The sequence below is a fragment of the Pleurodeles waltl genome, chromosome 10 (assembly GCF_031143425.1).
Source record: "Pleurodeles waltl isolate 20211129_DDA chromosome 10, aPleWal1.hap1.20221129, whole genome shotgun sequence".
Classification (NCBI taxonomy): Eukaryota; Metazoa; Chordata; class Amphibia; order Caudata; family Salamandridae; genus Pleurodeles; species Pleurodeles waltl.
The window spans coordinates 116,939,626-116,956,167 of NC_090449.1; the positions used below are offsets into that span (position 1 = coordinate 116,939,626).

General features: G+C 43.9%; 1 protein-coding gene across 5 annotated transcripts in view; it reads right to left on the reverse strand.

Moving 5' to 3' along the window:
• Nucleotides 1-16,542, reverse strand: part of MAD1L1 (mitotic arrest deficient 1 like 1) — a 1,860,878-nt gene that overhangs the window by 947,097 nt on the left and 897,239 nt on the right. For all 5 annotated transcript variants that reach the window (XM_069209930.1, XM_069209931.1, XM_069209929.1 and 2 more), the window contains one exon: nt 7,919-7,975. In XM_069209930.1, the coding sequence (XP_069066031.1) occupies nt 7,919-7,975 (57 nt within the window). The remainder of the gene's footprint in view (nt 1-7,918; nt 7,976-16,542) is intronic.

Below are 16,542 nucleotides of genomic sequence, written 5' to 3' on the forward strand. Positions count from 1 at the left end.
CAGCTGCAGACAGAAACGGCTCCAATTCTGACTAGTGAGAAGCAATATCCAGATTTGTCGGGCGATGGGCTCAGAAGCAGCCGCTTCAAATCCTTCCCGCCAAGACAGCTTAGCGTCAAGGTAACAAGGACCGGAATGCACAGAGGCATGCAGAGGGGACAAGGTAAGAAAAGGCTGGGGTGGAAACCAAGGCATCCTCCAAAGGACCAGTTTGTGAAAGAAACGACAACTGGCAAATCAGGTGGTGATTTGGGAAACAAACCCCATAATATAGCATTATACAAAAATGATTGAAAAGTTAAAGCAAAAGTAAAAACAACCATGGAAAATATATTTGTCAGTGAGAACATTAATGTTTTGAACTAAAACAACGCACAAATTCACCAGTTATAGTTAGCAGAGCTAACTAAAACTTGCATTCCCTATGCGATGCTTATGAACTCACGTATTCTATCACTGATGAAATGTTCTATGACATCATTTATATCACATCCCTGATGACATCATTCAATAAGTGTGCTAGTTTACTTTATAGTTTACATAGTGATGGCTAGCTACCATATTATTTCTTTACCTAATTATGTTCTGCCTGTGTCAAGCTAGTGGGTATTTACAAAATGCATTTGCACTTGATGCTTCATAAGTGTATGGAGATAATGAACACATTATAAATATTTATACTGAAGAGTAACTCAGGGTGTAAATGAGAGTTGTCAACTTGTGTTGTGTATGTTACAGCCTGTTTTTTTGGTTCTGCAGAAAACGTTTCCATCAGGGCAAAGATTCTACACAGTAGATACTGAGTATTATAAGCAGCCTTGAGATAGAAGGCAGAATTGCCTCAGAATGCCAATTTCTACATAACATAGAAGACTCTGTGCACCTGGTACTAACCTATTTACAGATGTTTCTTTGGCTTCAGCAGAATGGCAGGTACCTTTAAATTGGTCACCACAGTATGAAAGCTGCAGATAGTATAATCGTTAGCACTTTCAGACCTTGGTTATTTCAAAAGAATAGTGCCTTATTTGACAAGGGTTGCATACAGTGTACACTGTTCTTTGTAGATACTTTAAAACTTTTTAATACTCTGTGGTTTATTTCTCATGAGAGTTTCACTGTGCAAACAGTGTGATTCAGAATAAACTCTCCATAGAGTAAATGTTGTTTGAAGAGCCTACTCTTGTAACTGTAGGTTCGATGACTGGAGGGTTTGATATAAAGGCTGTCCGTAGTAGGGAGTTAGTTAGGAAACAGAAGTTGAGTATCTGGAGGAACTTGGTTTTCTCTCAACAGCTGTATACAGAATGAACACCATGTATAGTAGGGATCTGTCGGTGGTTGACTGGTAATGTGAACTAGGCTAATCATTAAGTTATGGTATAAGGTCAATATTGCACATAACACATGCTTGCTACACATAAGGGTCTTCTATCCGAGTGGCATTAATGATGCTTCATATTATTCTAAGCTATTTTGTACTTACTACGAGACCTCTAATGCCATACTAGTCTATACAGTGATTTGTACAAAAGAAGTGTGGATGATGTCATCTGAGATGTCATCAGCAATGTCATAAATAATGTCAGAGAACATATTACGAGTGATGCAATATGTGAGTTCATAATCAGTCAGTGGTGGGAGGGCAAGTTATAGTAGCTCTGCCAACTATAACCTGTACCTTTCTGACATTCACCTAACTATATATAAATATATTTATGCAAGGAGGGCCTTTGAAACAGGTGACAGGTGCTTGTTTAGCTTTACAAGTAGAAGCTGCTATACTGCTAAAGATTGACCTTTTAGGAGGTTCACATTGTTAGAAATTGAGTTCCTGGTGGGTTAGGGTAGGCACCTCAGGCAGGCAGGGACCACCACCCTAGTCAGGGCAAGAGAGTTACACGCCAAAGATAACCCCCTTGATGGCTTGGCACTAGCAGTCAGGCTTATCCCAGAGGCAATGTGTAAAGCGACACTAGTGACACAATAAATACACCACAAAGGAAACACTATAACAAGTTATATAAAAATAAACTGTATTGCACATAAATCATTAGACAAAACACGACATGTATCAGTAATACCCTGCTACACAAGCAATTGTCAGGACATCACAAAGGTTAACAGTACTCTGCAAAAGCAAGCAGTAGTCAGGTGAACACATAGGTTACTACTTCTCTGCAACAAAAGCAGTAATCGGGTCATCATCATGAAAAATGAACATGTTAGAATAAACATATTATCAGTAATGTCAAGACACCATCATGAATGCACATAAAATGTAACATTCCCATCTGACACGTCAGGCACTAAAAATGCACGTCAGAATAAACATATTATCAGAATTGCCAAGACATCATCACGTATGCACATAAAATTAAACATTTCCATTTCTGCAGGTGTCATAGAATGTTACCCTCCCTCTGCATAGGTCATTGGTAAATCCTCCCACCCAACATATTATCTGGATAGGCAATATTATTATACCACCCAAACATTACTCAGGGTCATAATACACACTTGAGGTATATAATGCAGCCTCACTTGCTAATCCAGGTTTTAAGAGACCTTAAGTAACATGCAAGGCTAACATGCAGAGGTAGAAACATATGGAACACCCTCAAGTCCTGACAATCAAAATGCCCTCAACAAGAACATCAGGTGTAGGTCCCCCTCGTTCTTTGGATAGCAGTACAACCGTCTTGCACTTGGACTGGAGATGCCACCAGGACCTCCAAGGTCTATTATCCTGTTCTCCTCTCTTCTCCAGCAGGCAGGGTGGTTCCTCCTTTCCGGCCCCACTCTCCTTAATGCCTGTCAGGGGACAGGGTGAACTGTGAAGCCCGCGGGAGCTCCCATGATGGGGCGGTGCCTTCCTCGTAGCCGCATCTAGGAAGAAAGCTGGGATGCTGTGGCAACGCAGCTGTGGGGAGGGCTTCACTTGTGCTGTGCTGGCCACATAGGGTGTTCCACAAGCGCTTTGAGTCAGGTGGAGTGAGGTGCTGCGCTCGGGCAGGAAAGGGAGGTCAAAACCCTCACACCAAAGCAAAGGTGTAGAGCCCACTCTGGCCCGAAAGCGCTGAACATGCGCTGGTCCCTTCAGTGTCTCCTCACAGCATGCTCGATTCAGAAAGATTAAAGCGCTCACCAGGTGATGTAGGAAATCCCCAGAAGTGGTGAACAACGCTTTCCACGAGCGGTCTCTAAAGCTCTGGACACACACAGTTGCGGATGCAAAGGGTGTACATACAATAGAGTTCACCATGCACTGTAGGAACATCAGCAGAGTCCCACTGTACAGCGCTCACCATGCACTAGTGGTGGGAAAAAGTCCAAGATGCAGTAAGAACGCTCTCTCTGCGCTGTGCTCCTTAGAAGGCAAAAAGGGGGGCACAACAGGGACAGGCAGGCCTGCGCCAACAGGGCAAATGATGGCGGTTCCTTCTGACTGTCTCACATCAGGGTACAACTAGACCAGAACGAGGGGACCAGCTGGCTGCAGGGCAACAAGCAGAAAAGCAATCCCAGGAAACTTTTATGCCACTCAGCAGTAGTGGGGGGGGGAGGGGAACCATGGAAGAGCAGTCCAGATGAGTCCTTTTGCACAGTCAGGAGTCCTTTCAACAGCGGAGCAGTCCCAGTTCCAAGAGTGCTCTCAAAATCAGGGAGCAAGCTCCTTCTACTTATATTCAAAAATGCCTTTGTTCAGGGGGGTAACTTCAAAGAAGTCCTTTCAAGTCGAGCACATCACACAGCACCCTTTCAACCCAGCCCTGTTTCCAGACATCAGTAGGAGGTAAACAAGCCCTTTGTGTGATGGCAGGTCACCTATACAAATGTAAGTGCACCCACCTCTCCCTCTCCCAGGCCAGGAAGACCATTCAGTATGCAGATGCAATCATGTTACACCTCCAACCTCCCTGTGTAATGGCTGTCTGAGAATTATGCACAAAGCCCAGCTGCCACTCTGCCCCAGACATGGATTGGAATCAAGCTACAAAACACCAGAGTCATAAGCACAGAGAAACGCTCACGTTCTAAAAGTGGCATTTCTATAACGGAAACAAAACAAATCCACCTACAACAGTAAGGAGTATTACTCACTACCATTCCAAACATACTAAAAATGCCCACGCTATTCCTCATAGATCAGAAGATACCACTTAGACATATGTCAGGGCATTTCCAATGCACTCTTATGAGAGGAGCAGTGCTCAAAGTAGTAAGAAACTAAATAGGCTATCACTACCAGAATATGTAGTACATGAAGACCTATGTCCTACCCTGTACAAACCCAGCAGCCTGCCCATAGGCTTAGGGGTGGCTTAGGGTGTATTAAAAAAGGGAGTTTAGCTCTTGGCAAGTAGTTTGACGTGCCAATTCAGGGTGGCAGTAAACTGCGCACAGAGGCTCTGTAGAGGGAGGCCTCGGAACAGGTTTGAAAGGCTACTTCTGTGGGTGGCGCAAGCTGTGCTGCAGGCTCTCTAGTAGCATTTAATTTACAGGGCCTGGGTATAAGCGTTACCACTGTACAAGGGAGTTACAGGTTAATTAAATGTACCAATCATTTGGAAGCCATTCATACCAAGTTTAGAGGGGAGAGCACATTGACTTTAGCACTGATCAGCAATGATAAAGTGCTCAGAGTCTTAGAGACAACAAAAAGAGGTCAGAAAAATAGGAGGAAGGCAAAAAGTTTGGGGATGACCCAGCAAAAAGAGCCAGGTCCAACACATGTTAAGAACAGCTTCTTATAGTTGAGGTTTATAATCTGTGGTACATTCCATTGGTATAGTCCAAACGGGATATAACAAGCTAAGTACTTGCCTGGATCGCCTGTGAGAATTCTGTCTCTTACTCTTGATGCTTAAAATCAGCTTATGTCCTACACTTAACTCAAGAAATCCTCTGCAGATCCATGGAAATCTGCATGCTGCTGTTCTATTTCACAACTCCACTTTTCCAAAATCTTGAAAAGTTTAATCTTTGACCGCCTCAATGGGTTTCTTACTTCCCATAACCAGTTTAACCTCTTCCAATTGTCATTAGAACTCTATACCCCACTGAAATTCCACTTGGATCTAATATCATTACTCCCACCCACTATAAGAAACAGTCATCTATAAGAAATTATCATCCTTCGTAATACTCCTTGACCACTTGGCATTTTAGAAAGTGCCAGCTAAATTACTCTCTTTTCTATTCTCAATGCTCTAACAGAGGAATCAACTGATGTTCCTCCTCTGTTTCTGATCAATCTATTTTCTGTCTCATAATGTTTACAATCTCTAGCCCTTCTCTTCTACCAGTTGGTGCTCTTCAAAGCTTGGTTCCTAGTCCTCTTTTCTTTTTTCTTTGTTTTTACACAGTATGCCTTGGAGGAGGCATCTCATAATTTGATAATTTGGCTTATATCACCTACATGCAGAAGATACACAACATTTTTTCTCCTTCTCAATACTGATCCTGAAATGTACTTTCAAGTATCCAACTGCCTGACAGCCATGTGTCACCTATTCTAGACTTCTCAAAGGCAGCAATAATGTACTCCTGAGCTAAGTCAGAAACCTCACACTTGCTAATTCTCATTCCGTTTCCCCCTTCCACACTCACCTCACACCTTCGACTAGAAACCTTGCCATGTTTTTCAGAGTACGATGACCATAGAATCTAACCTCACTCCCTCAGGTACTGCTGCGAGATACCAAATCATATATAAAAAATGCATCCCCACATCTGCACACCCAATACATTCCTCTTTGCAGTTGATATGAGCAAGTTGTACCACTGCAACAGCCTTCGAGGATTTCAATATGAAGGAATAGTCTAAAAGCAGAACATATTCTACTGAAAGCCACCTCGACCTCACCCTAACTTAACAAAAACTGCCCGTATTTGGTGCGGACGGACGTTCTCATACATTGACTATTAAAATGATTAAACTATCAGTGTTCGATTACATAGTATTGCATGGTAAGCCTGCCCTCCCGAAAATATGTTCTGTTGCTATGTCTTTTTTTTGCTTTTAAAATGAAATGTGATCGTTACGATGAGGGAACACATCTTAAATTATTCTTATGTTCACTGCTCTGATACAGTCAAGAAGCTGTTCTTACCTAATCCTTTAAGCCAAGCTGTTCATATGTGACCTGCTTTTAGTAGCATTAACAGTTTTTATATAAACTGATTAATGCGGTTATGAAAGTGTTTTTGTGTGACACTTTAAGAGTTCTTAGGTAAACTGCTGTTTGCAGATAGGTGTTCTTAGGTAAACCCCTTATAACTTACCTAATCACACTCAAACACCATGCTATTGTCTACAAAACGGCTAGTTTCTGCAACAAATATTGCTTCTAATTGCGAATTTTGTTTTTTAAAGCTCTCAATGACCTATTCACCAAGTACCCATCTCAAATAGTAACAAAGTATATGCCTTTTCGTAATCTTCACTCAGCTCTTCTAAATCTTCCTGCCGTCCCAAACCTCTTTGTGCTGATTTCAAATTTCGATCTTTTCAATTTCCTGGTTGATACAACTGGAATTAATTCCCATGTGTACTGTACTCGGTTTCTTCTCTTTTCGATTTCAACACTCCCTTAAATAGGTACTTATTCATGCTTGAACCCTGTGCTCAACAACTCATCAGAGCACACCTAGCTCCCCCACCCCCGCCAGAAGCCCCTGCTATAATTATGTAGATATGTACATAGACTAAGTTGTACAGCCTGGTTGCTTATGTTTGCCTAGTCCCTATATTGTCACCTGTCCTGCAGATAATAAAAACAATGTATGGGACACCACCCAGACTGTATTTCACATTTTCTACCATGTTTCTTGCCATGTACATTAAGTTTAGTCAAAATGTTTCTCTCTTGCCAAATAATCCAAAAGAACGTTCGGACATGCTTTCTGCATCTAATGGGTCTCTTTGCAGTCTCATATAAGAAAGCTATTTTAACTTTGGTGCATGGTTAGGCAGGCCTATAAGGCAATCACAGACAGCACCAGGGAAGCTGGACTACAGATCAGTGTGTGGCCTGACTTTGTGGCTGTTTTTGAGCCTGTTGTATGGTCAGTCGGGCCAATTTTTACTTCTGATTTCCAAAAACATTTCCTGCATCAAACACAAATGCATGCAGTCACCCATAACGTGCAAAAACCCTCTTCTCCTAAGTATAGGTTCAATTTTCACTCTTTATGGAGTCAAAATTAGACACTCTGTTATATATTTGTACTCGGACTGAAAAAACACATTTCTCTTTGACAGATAAAAATGTTATCATAGATGGCTAGTAGTGTTCAGTTTATGCAGCTCTAGAAGTGTAGAAACTGACATTCCGCCGAAATACGACAAAATATATCTGCACGCGTCTCCTTACCCTCCGCTATAAATGGTGTGCAGTCAGCCTGGCGTACCACACAGCAGATTTTTCAAAAGCCGAGCTGTACAATGACAATTATATGTAAAGAAGGGAGAGCATTCAACGCATGAATACAAAAAAATTGAAAGCTTATAAGCCTCATTTGTCATTTTATCTGCCATCCTCCCGCTAGTGGTACATGAAGGCCAGGACAACAGGCTGCGAGAAACATCCTATAAATTATGAAATAAAGCTCCCATCTTCTAAGAGGTGACAAACAAAAGGCATAATGATGGAAAGCTCAAGCTCTGCGACCAGGGGCTGTGAATCACGGGCTGAGTAGGTGGGTGAGGAGCAATGTCTCCCTGCGCACCACACGGGCCGTACTGTTACGCCTGCGCGCGCGGGCCTGGGAGCATGGCACGTGCTCATTTAGATGCAAACGCTTGGAAGCTCTTCCGTGGAGATAGCGTATGAATGCGGGGCACATGCTTCCAACTCACTGTACCATACGCGTATTTGAAAAGGAATGTCAATTGGTTCATGCGGGTACTCACCGAATCTGCTCTTAGGTTTGCAGTCCCCTTCTCCTCCAAAGCTTGACAAACCTGTGCCTAAAATAATAATAAAAATAAAGATAATTTTATAAGTGGGCTTACTTGCCTTTGTCCATTACAATATTATGCGTAAATGTGGACTAATTAAAGGTAGTATTTCAGAAGTACAGGAAGGCACACATAGAAGTTGTGCAAACTACTAACAGATTCTCCTGCTATTAAAACAACTTTTTTCAGGAAGGTCAGCTCTTTCGTCATTTCAATTCATTCTTGAAGGTTAAATTAGTCTTATCCTTCTGCTGATGACTTACTATTAAGCATCACATCTCTATTTAAAGGCTGTCTGGTCTCCCATCCCTTTTGATTTTTAGACCCACTGTACAAATCTTTATCCATAATACCACAGCCACCTCTTTAAAACCACACACAAAATCGTTCCATATCTCCTTTCACGCCAAGCACTGATTTTCCAAACTTATAGGTGGTGCTGCTGTAATAACATTACAAGAACAGTTATGTAGACAAAGGATAATCGAGGACACCTACCAGAAAGGAACAGAACTGTCAGGAGAGAAATGTAAGAGCAAGCAAAGACAACTTCAGCATTGAAACTACAATGATGAGGGCATGATTGACAGAGTCTATTCGCACTTAGGGATCTTTGAAGAGCAGGGCACACATGGCAATTATGACTGATATAGATAATTAAATGCTGTGACCAAAATCAACGTGGTGCGACTGGCTGGGTGAAAGTCTGTTTAAAATAAGTCAAGAAAAACAGATTTAATACATTACGGAGTTACTTTGGAATTTAGCCACCAGTAGAAGATGGACATTGGTTGTTATCAATTAAAAATATCTTAACTGTGGAACGTGGGGGTGGGGCTTGAACATCAAGATGGCGGTCGCACTCTAAGAATGCTTCTGACCCCTACATCATCCACTTTGAAATCCTCAGCAATCATCTCTCAACAGTGCAGCCCCAGACCAGCAATCAGGGTCCTGCTTCGAAAGCCACTTATTTCCCGCCTAAAATGACCACAGCGATCTCCAGGGCTGTCCTGGCAACCGGGGGCCGCCCGCTCAAAATGGCGACAAGGAAGCCTGTACTGAACTATCCAACCACTGCCAGTCCCACACAAGGATTCCTGCCGCCCTGGGAGGTAGAATATTAAATACAACTGAACCTGTGCCAACAGCAAAGCCCTGACTGTGCTTCTGGCGAGTACTGAGTAGGGCCCCTGGTGCCTGTGAGCTGAGTGACTGCGACCACGCGATCGGCCAGCGTGGAGAGAAGGCCTGGCTAACCCTGAGGTGAGCTGGCAGGTGCTCACCGATGAGCAGATGAAAACCCGTCCGCCCCTGCTCGGCTCCTCCTTATGTAGTGGGATGGAGGGGCCGAAAACATGTGCGTAGGCGTTGTCCCCTCCTCTCCCCGGCCATGCTGTTCCCGCCTACCTGAATACACTGCCAGCTACCACAGGAACCTGAATCCCCGCAGCTGGAGAATAGTGAAGACTGCAGCAGGTGGCAGTGGAGCACGTGGCTAGTCCCCGGGAGTGAGAGACTCGCGCTGCAAACCTTCCTCCTGGTGCTCCCTTTCATGGCCCCTCACGTTGCTGCCTAGACCCCCTGCAATGGCGGTGATGTAATGGGGGACACAAAGAGGCGGCTGCCACAGGCCTTGAAGAGAAACTAGCAACTGCGATCCATGAGAAGGGGGAGCCTTCCATGGAGATCTTCTCTCGGCCCACAAGCCAGAGAGGTCCTGATTGAGAAGCAGGTCTGAGCTCCCCCATCCCACTTTGACAGGGCCATGCTCTCGGGCGTGTAGGGCCAAGTGACAAACATTACGGTGAACCTGTGGGATGGCTATAGATTCACCTATTTAAAATCAGTGCAACAGTGAGGCTGGCGAGTGAAGGACTGCTACCCTGAACCCTCACCCTGATCTGGGTCCTATGCTGTTGTTCATATCCAGCGGGGCTGAGCTGAGGTATGTGCTTGTGCCCCTGGCTAAGAGCAATCCTGTGCCCTATCTACTGGTCCCTTCTTGAATTCCCTCTTTCTCTACCCAGCAGCAGCACCTGCTCCCTGTTAGACCCACTTGGAGGCTGCCCCATTGATGCACTGAGGGGAGATCTCTGGGGGCCCTGATCCAGACCCCGCCTCACTGGGACCACAGACTTCGATCCAACACCATTCTGGCGTTCCAACTCAGCGGTCTGTGAAGCTGCATCTGGTAACAAGCAGGCTAATTCCTGAGATTTCTGGGGACTGCCGGTTACATACCTCTAATCATTGGGAAAGACAAAGCCTCCAGATCTTCATCCACTCAAACTCGCATGGAGCAATTTACTATCGGCCCTGCCACAGGGCTGCAGGGAGGGGCTGCAACGAGTAAAATTGTGTTGCCATTAGGAGATCTCGCCATGATTCTTCAAGTAATACAAACCTCCAAAGCAGCGGTAGAATACAAAATCTGCAAGGGCCGAGTGGACATGGTGCTGTTGCGGCAAGACCTGCGCAATGCAACATCTTGGCTATCCATGATAGAAGACAAAATGAAATCCCTTAAAAGACAGGTCTTTAGCGCAATACCGGACTCTCCCCCTCAACATCCTAGGACGAATAGCACCGTACAAGACGATTGTTCTGACGTATTTCCTCTACGTGTTTCAAAACACCCCAATCTCTCTGGCCCGAACCTGGTTCTTAACCTTAGACAAATCAGCTTTACCATTCCTCTGGCCTGGATCCCAGCATCGCATAGACCTTCACTATTGCCAATGAGGCACTTATGATGGAGAACTGGGCATGTCCAATCCATTTTGTTAGTATTTGGCCTCACAACTTATTGTGATACATGACTGGTTTATGAGGGAAGGTCAGATCCGGCATAGTGTCTCGAACTCGCTCTACTGTCAATCCCCCATATCTTAGATCTTTTCTACAGCCGCCCCCTTCCCAATGATATGGTCCCAGTGATTAGGATGGTCTTCCTAGCCTGGAAGGTGGCTCTGAGACACACGTACTGGGCACACACCCTTACACAACTTACACCACTCTGGCATGGTACGTGGCTACATGAAACGACAAACCTACAGGGATTTGAAAGGAAGGATCTGCTGGGCATATCTCATCTTGGAGATGTATGGATGGGGTCGCATATGCAGTTCTTTCAAAACCTCCCTACAGACTACGAACTTTCGCACATCCAGTTCTACCAGCAACTCCTTACCTGCTCACTGCCGGAATACAGCCTGCTTGAAGCCAAACTTCTGATGGGGGCATTGGGGAAGGGTGGGGATCCCAAATATATAAGACTCTGGTTATTAATACATCAGGGGAATTGACCGCTATTAGGACCAGATGGGAACAGTGGACGGGCCCGATAAATGAAGATAATTGGCATAACACCCTGATTACCTTTAGACTTATCACCATGTCTTCTCGGCTGCAACTAATACAAATATATTATCTGTATGGGTCATACCTTTTGCCAGCTAGGCTATATCACACAGGACTCCTGCCTAACTCTGCGTGTCCAAGGTGTGCAGCAACTCCTGAGTCGGGCCCCAAATCCAAAAGTACTGGATGGCGAGAACTACTGAACTTACTGAGATTTTAGAGCACGAGGTCCCACTGTCTCCCTTAGTGATCCTGTTATTTGCGCTGGAGGGATTGGGAAACACCCAGCTGACTGTACCTTCCTGGGTACCACCCTGGTAGTGGACAAAAAGGGACACTGCAAGTAGCTGGAATTCACCTGCTGCCCCCTGCCCTCTCGAAATGACACCAGGGAGTGGACGGTGTGCGAGACAGGAACAACTGGTTGACGAAGCCCAGGGGTGCCCCCGTAAACAGACGGGTGTGGGGGAAACGGTTAGGCCAGATCCCTTGAATATCCCTTGCTTTGACATGGGAGGACTGTATAACTTGGTATTGCTTAATTGATGTCACTAATTGGGGTTCGTGCCACACTTGCATGGCATGCGTATTATGTAGTGTTCGCCCTCAAAATTGTCTGTGCCAACAATGTTACTTCCAAAAACTCAATAAAAACTTGTTTATAAAAAAATACAAGGAAAAAAAAAAACTGTGAGAAGTATTGCTTACCTTACAGTTTTATGAACAAAGTCAAACTTAAGGAGAAGTTCAGCATATGTATATAAAAGAGGGAGATAACACTTTCACTTTAGTCCACTTAAGAGCCAAATTTCACTATGTACACACGAAGGGGGAGTGGAAGCATTGCCTTAACCTTCTCATCCATGGATGGTCCATCATACCTACAGTTACTCGCTTTGTTGGTGTTTTTTCACTCAAACTGCCATCCTGAAAGCCACTTTTTTGGGGGATGGGGGAGGCGGTGGGGGAGGACTAGAATTACTTCTGGCTTTACAAACCAGTCAGCGCTTGTTTTCCAAAACAAATCCAAAAGCAGCGAGAGAAGTTTCAACAGGATAATAGATCACCTACAAAATATATATTACAGTCTTAAAAAGATCATCTAACTCCATGAAAACTGAAGGGACTGTACTGGATGAGAAAAGATGAGGGACCTCCAGGGTATAGAATCCGTATGTGTCTACTGTTCCCTAAGTTTTCATTAGAACCTGAACTAATAAAGCCATAGACATTGGTAAATTTCAAGTATGCATGTTGATGGTCTTTCTATAGCCCAAACCTAGCCAAAAGGCAGCAGAAAACTATACATGGTCAAAAACAAGCATAAAGTAATTGTTTAATAGAAGAGGAAGCGGAGTTATGGAGTGATCATTCAATGTAATTTCAAAGTGGTGCAAGTCTGCAAGGGGAGCTAATAGATTTTCATCAGGGTGGGAGTGATGTAATCATTTCTCTTAAGGCCCTGGATTAGACACACTTCGGCATGTAGGATCTCTCCCCCCCCCCCCCCCCCCACCAAGGTACCAATGTAGAGCTGGGATACTATGAAGTGGGGCACTGACAATTTCCAAATGTAGGAGTAAGAAGGCTTAAACAGCAGTTACTTTCTGAAGGAATAATGGTACCAGGTCATCTTTGCATTTTTTTGGGCAATGCTATCCTTGGGGGTGAGGTTAGTCTTCAGGATGAATACAAGTGACTTGGCCCTCAGGGGTTGAGGTTCAAAGCTGTCAAGGTTTAGGACACAAAGACAAATTTGTACTGTGTTTTGTTTGTTGCCCTTGTCAAACAACCGGAATTCTGTCTTGGGTGGGTTCAACTTCAAGTAGGTGCTGGACGTCAAGGTCTGAATGATGTGCTAGCAGTGCTTGAGGGGCTTGGGACTTTCAAGAAGAGTTGTGTATCATCAGAGTATGGGTGAACTTTGTCACTTATCTGTGAGTAGCGCATCAGGCGGCTCCAGTTAAAGACTGAAGATGTTAGGAGACAGTATGGAAATCTGAGAGATTCCACAGGCGATCTGTATGTTTTGTGACCTGAAGGTGCACCTGTGAACAAACTGGTGTCAGTCTGAAAAGTAAGAGAATTACTAGTGAAGGACCCTGCCAGTGAATCAGATTTGAGGGTACATATGAGGGTGGAATGGTCAACTATGTCGAAGGCAGCTAAAAGGTCCAGCAGTATCAAGAAGTAGGGGTCTGATTCATCTGTGATCAAGAGAGCACTGTCTACAATACGTAAGTTTGCAGACTACTTGCTGCAACAAGTTCTGAAGCGAAACTGGTAGTCATACAGAAGATGATTAGCATTAGTGTCATCCTGAAACTGAACAGAGACTTATTTTTCAATCATCTTGCCAATGAATTGTAGGTGAGTGACGGGCTGACAGTTGATAAGGGCATGGTCTATAGTACATTTCTTTAGGAGTGGGAGAATCTGACCTGTGTTGAGAGCTTCTAGGAAGATGCCTTGAGAATTGTAAGTAGGGGTAAGAAAGCTTTCACAGAGACAGCTTTGCTAAAGGACTATCGTAAGACAATTAGGTGGTAATTGGACATCAGTCAAATGTTGAAATTTGTTTAATCCATGTAACCCCGGTTCACCTGCCTCACTTGAGGTTAAGGAGTATCTCATGCTTCCAAAAACAAAGAAACATCCAGGTGGCCTCACAGATGCCAGTAAGAATGGTTTTGTAGTGGCCGCACTATTTAGGCCCTCATTACAAGTTGCATTGACAGGGTTCAAGCTCTGCCACTGCAAATAGCTGTACCACGTGGTAACATCCCATCAGTACTGCGCAATTGTGAGGAAAACCCATGGAAAGAGGAATACCTGCTGTCTGGACCAATTTTTACGGGATGTAAAACCAAATGAAATTCCCTGCCCAGTGGTGTTTAAGTCACATTTACCACGTTCTCTATACAGGTGCTAAAGAGGAACCGGCGCTGCCATTAAGGGCATGGGTGGAGGAAGGGGCTTGGGGAGGATAGGAGAGGGAATTGGACCAAGGACACCCAGTGTTCTGGCATGCGCCTCCCCCCCCCCCCCATTGCCAAATAGAAAAAAGTAGGGTGGGTCAGGGGCTCGGTGCTTAATACTGTTGTAGCCAAAGTCCAAAGCAATTTTACTGGCTTTTTTTTCCAGGCAATATAAATGGGAGTAGTGATGAAGACAAGGGAAACCAGGTGTGAAAATACTGAGCATTCATAATCAGGCGTAACACCATACTGCTTCACCCGACTCTTAATGAGGGCTTAGTCAGCCCTTGCAAGTACCATGCATAAGAGTTATATTAACGCATTTTAGTGTGGTGGTCTGCATCACAGCATTACAATGCATTATCACAAATTTTAGTGCTTTGAGCACCTGTGCGCGCTGAGCCTGGGTGAACTAAAACAGGTAGTTTGTAGTTACCACAAACGCGGTGCTTCAGCTGCACTATAGCAGCGGACAATGACTTTATGGCCCTGAAAAAACAGCAGATGTGCCCAATTCCTGACTAGTGCTGCATACATTTCAAAGCAAGATCGTAGTTTACTATGAAAGAGTAAGTGAAAAAAGATGGGAAAGAAAAAAAAAGTCATGTACTACCCTATTGTGGCAACATCTATAACACACTGTCAACTAAACGGAAGCGATCTGGAATACCGGTAATGTCAAAAGGTAATTGTATAGCGTACAATCTACCAAGTACATGCCTTTTTTCCACTTGTCAGTTATAAATTTGACTTGTGACTTAATTGCTTGTGTACTTTAACCATTATGCAGGATATTTATTGTATCAATTTCCTGCCCGCCCTCCTGGACCCTCCCCCCCCCCGGGAATTACTCCTGCCATCTGGTTCCAATTAAAATTATAGAAAGATAATGTCTGACCTCCTAACCTCAAAACACGTGCTGTACCCTGTTGTGAGGTATCCCCAGGGGTTGCGTCCGGTCATGGCGTGAGTCTGAGCCCGATTCCTTGTGTGTCCAGGAGGATTCAGGCAACAAATAAAATGTTAAGATCACTCTACTGAACATGTTCCTGTGGAGCGAGTTCAGCGTTTACTGGCAGTTTTCACTCATCATAAATTAGAACTAAGGTGTAATGTGCCTGCTGCAAAGAACATGAACCACGCTTATTCACAGAACTCTATTTTATGAGGATAGCTGTGAGTTACTGCTTTTGTCACACAAATCCTTTTGTTACTGGTGAAACATCTGGCATGGCACCTGGCACTGAGCCGAGGGGGTGGAGGGTGCTATGAATAAATAACACATTTGTTTTACAGTATAATCAGGTTACAAGGGCAGTGGGTTAGTGCCCTTCCATTTCTGGTGCTTTGCAGCAGTTTTAAGATCTTCTCTAAGTTTCTAGTTGCTCAGATGGCTGTAACTTCTGATATTTATATGTTTCGCTCGTCTTCATTGCTTGATTTTGCTCGCAAGAAAGTGTCACTCACAGTTGTTGAAATGTCACTCATAATTACACTGAAATTATGAAAATGCCACACATAGCAATCTGAAACCTTGGCAGCTATGCTCAGTGTGGTAAGTTATAGTCACTCTCGCTGGCATTTTTCTATCAGGCTTAGGCAGGTAAAAAATAAAAAATGTCCTTCACCTGTTTGAAGAAAACATCTCCCTTTCTTAGGACTAGTAAGTTCTAATTTTTCCAGAACGAATATATATTTTGAGGGCGATCTATAACCCTGTTGAAACTCCTCTTCCTGCTTTAGGGTTTGTCTCGGAAAACCAAAGAGTATTGACTGGTCTGCCAAGCCAGCATGGTGGACCAGAAATAATTTTCTTGCTTCCAGAATCACAGCGGGTGGGCGACAAGCTCTCCAAATCTTAAACTATGTCCAAATCTAAGAAAAAACTGGGCTAGACTTAGAGCCCGAGATGGAAGGATGGAAGACGAGATAGTACTAAGCAGTAGAACGTGTTGATTGCTTTGCTTTCTCTATGTTTTTTGTTTGCCAAATGAAAACAGAATACCTTATGTCTAAATCATGTAAACTCGTATTTTTTATCTGTGTTTATTAAATGTCAATACTGGCGATTAAATATTGTTTCAAGTGTTATAACGCAAAGTGTACTGTCTGGGACAGTTTTTGTTCTTTTCTTTTGAGGCAAGATCACCTTTGGAAACTGTTCTAAGGTATTTTTGTTTCCTTTGTGCATTAACATGGAGTACATTTAAATTAATTTCACTTGAATGCAAACAC